The sequence below is a fragment of the Penaeus vannamei genome, chromosome 20 (genome assembly GCF_042767895.1).
Source record: "Penaeus vannamei isolate JL-2024 chromosome 20, ASM4276789v1, whole genome shotgun sequence".
In the NCBI taxonomy this organism is placed as follows: Eukaryota; Metazoa; Arthropoda; class Malacostraca; order Decapoda; family Penaeidae; genus Penaeus; species Penaeus vannamei.
The window spans coordinates 14,700,718-14,704,208 of record NC_091568.1 but is presented as its reverse complement, the minus strand read 5'-3'; the positions used below and the strand labels follow the sequence as shown (position 1 = coordinate 14,704,208).

Genomic DNA, 3,491 nt, shown 5'->3' with positions numbered 1-3,491 from the left:
TATATGAATCATTAATGTATCGTTAGTCACTCTGTTGTCTTAATTCTCATTTTTAAGATGAGAAGAAGAGGCTATGCCGAATTCATTTATTTCTTTGTATATTCCTTTACTTACACATTCTTTTACATCATAATACTTATTTTTATAATAATGGTATCATTGCTATTAGTGATATTGTTTCTTCCATTTTCTTTCCTTTAACTCTCACCCAAACTTCATTCCATATTACTACTATTATAGTAACAACAACATCGACAATACAACCACCACCACTACTACTATTACAGCTACTACTGATGTTGCTACTAATACTACCACTATTACAGTTCCTATTTTTATTACTATTGCTACTACTGCTGCTACTAAAATGGCTTTTACAACTATTACTACTACTACTATTGCTATTGCTCCTCCTCCTCCTCCTACTACTACTACTACTACTACTGCTAGAACTTTTACTATTTATAGAACTCTAGCCATTACTATTTCAACACCCAGTACTTTCAATGTTCTTCTTGGTATTAGAAAGACTACAGGGATTAGGACTTACTACTTTGGATGACAGAAGGAAAAAGGGAATGTGATTATACTGTTCAACTAAATTACAGGATGAGTGAAGTTGGGCAAATATGCTTTTAAGATTTTGAACACAAGAAGAACGAGAGGTCACAGTAAAATGCTGAAAGTAAAAAGAAGTAATAAAGATGCTAAAAAAAAAAAAAAAAATCAGTTTCCCAAAGAGAACTATTGAAGAATGGAACAGTCTTCCGAAAATGGTTGCGTGTGCCAAAAAGTGCATCAATTGCAAGAGTTATACGATAGTTCTAATATTGCAGAAACAAGTAGGTAAGAACACACACACACACACACACACACACACACACACACACACACACACACACACACACACACACACACACACACACACACACACAATGATTTGTGTAACGAACCGTTTTCCTTAAAGCACTTAGTCTAGAAACCCATTTTCTTTCAAACCATTTGTCTGGGAAGCCGTTTTGCTTGAAGTCATTTTCTCTTCTGTCGACAGGGGCCAATTTCCTTCGACTGCCCAGACCGAGTCGGGGTCACTGCCTTTTACCAGATACAAGGTAAGGTTTCCTTTTGGCTGAATTTTAGAATCGTTGATTATACCTCTATACACACACACACACACACACACACACTCACACACTCACTCATTCACACACTCACTCATTCACACACACATACACGCACACACACACACTCACACACTCACTCATTCACACACACACACATACACACACACACACACACACACACACACACACACACACACACACACACACACACACACACACACACACACATACATACACCCACACACTCCCTTACTCCCTCATTCACACACACACACACACACACACACACACACACACACACACACACACACATATATATATATATATATATATATATATATATATATATATATATATATGTATATATATATATATATATATATATATATGTATATATATATATATATATGTGTGTGTGTGTGTGTGTGTGTGTGTGTGTGTGTGTGTGTGTGTGTGTGTGTATGCATGTATGTGTGTATATAACAGTGTATATATATGTAGTTGCTTGTCTATACTTATATGTATGTATGTATCTATACTTATACATTAACTATTATTGTGTGCGTGCATTTTTGTGAATCTATGTACATAGGTAATGATATATTTGATGCAGGAAGCCTCCCCCATTATGATATTCATTTATAAATAGCATAAAAAGAAAAAAGAAACGCGCGCGCGCGTGCGTTCGTGCATAGCAACCCAAACCGAATACAAAAAGCAAATATCAAACATAGTTTATAATTTCCAGCTTTCTCTTTGCTCCCATTGTATATGTCTGGTTATTAAGTCGCTGGAGCTTTAAAAATGGGGCACTGTATGGGACGGGGATGTTTGTATGTTCTGATCGACTTCAGATATCGATCAGTTCGAGGGAGAAATGTTAATATCTGCCTCAAGTGCTGTCGCCGGCCGAGAGGATCACCTGTTCTCCAGTTTCATAACCACGTGTTCTCTATGTATGTTTTTTATGCATCTTTTTTTTCTCATTCCAGTGGCGAATGCTTTTGTTTTGCCATCGATCCGAACGCACAAATGAGGTTTTGAACTTTCGTTTTCTTTTCGGCTCTGTCTCCCGTTTTCTTTTTTTCGGCTGAAGGAAAATAGGGGGCACTTTGTTATTATTTGCTTATGGTCCGGGTGGTAAAACACACACACACACACACACACACACACACACACACACACACACACACACACACACACATACGCACACACACACAAAATCAGCCCCATAACAATCTGTTCTATGTAGCTATGATATGATATAAATCAGCATCTGTTCTCGTTTTCCCTAAATAAACTATATATTCCGTAACAAACGAAAAGTTACGCAGACGCAGATGGGCGTATTTTGTAAACATAGAAAAAAAACAAACAAATGTGGCAATGTATAAACATAATGAGCAATCGCTTTCGTCTACGTCATCATACCCTTCCTTATAATCCTAATTATAAAGGGTTTAATTTCACTAAATTCATTCCAACCCTTCTTCTAGGAAACGCATTGTATCTACTCATTAGGCCTTTCCTTATTGTCATGAAATAAACAATGGCCGTTGCTAAGGAGTATATTTTTATTACGCCACAACGAGAACACGAATAAATAATGATAGATAAAACGAATTGATGAATAATAAATAAAACAAATTAATGATCAGCGGTGATGCATAGCTCTAATTTAGGCAACCGAAAGACGAAAGGAAGAGAAGAAGAAAAAGAAAAAATGAAAAAAAGAAAAAGAAAAAGATTAAAGAAGAAGAAGAAATTTAAAAGAGGGAGAAGAAGAAGAAGAAGAAAGGAAAGAAGAAATGAAAAGAGGGCGAAGCAATTGTTAAAAAGAAGAAGAAGAAATCGAAGTAAAAAAAGAAAGAAAAATGAAAGAAGCTGAAAAGAAAAAAAGAAAGAAAGAAGCATATGAAAAAGAAGAAAATGAAGAAAAAAATAAGAAAGAAAAAAGAAAGCAGACAAAGAGGAATAAAAAAGAAAACGAAGAAGAAGAAGAAAATGAAGAAAAAATGAGAAGAAAAAAGAAAGAAAACGAAGAAGAAGAAAAAAGGAAAACGACGAAGAAGAAAAACAAAAACAAAACAAAAAAAAAACGAAAAGAAAAAAAAAGAAAAGAAAAAAAGAAGAAAAAAGCACTTCACCTCGACGTGAGGGCCAGCGAGCCACAGTCTCGAAAGCTCCCTTTGTATTCCCTGCCAAGGCCTGTGTCTCAGCGTCTCTCCGAAGTGTTTACTCCGCTCACTCGTCCAACAGGAAGAGACTGAAAGCTAGATCTATCTATTGTGAAATCAAACTATGCTGTTGGCTGGAGGCTTGATCTTAGCGTAGGTGTATCTCTAGTGATTTTGTGCGATTAGCGAA

General features: G+C 35.9%; 1 protein-coding gene across 1 annotated transcript in view; it reads left to right on the top strand.

Annotated features, from left to right (window-relative positions):
- The first annotated feature begins 773 nt into the window (after positions 1–773).
- The window catches only part of LOC113822866 (gamma-aminobutyric acid type B receptor subunit 2-like), a 24,034-nt gene continuing 21,316 nt past the window's right edge, over positions 774–3,491 (top strand). Inside the window, exons 1-2 of the mRNA XM_070134516.1 lie at positions 774–842; positions 1,052–1,112. Coding sequence (XP_069990617.1) covers positions 774–842; positions 1,052–1,112 — 130 coding nt within the window. The remainder of the gene's footprint in view (positions 843–1,051; positions 1,113–3,491) is intronic.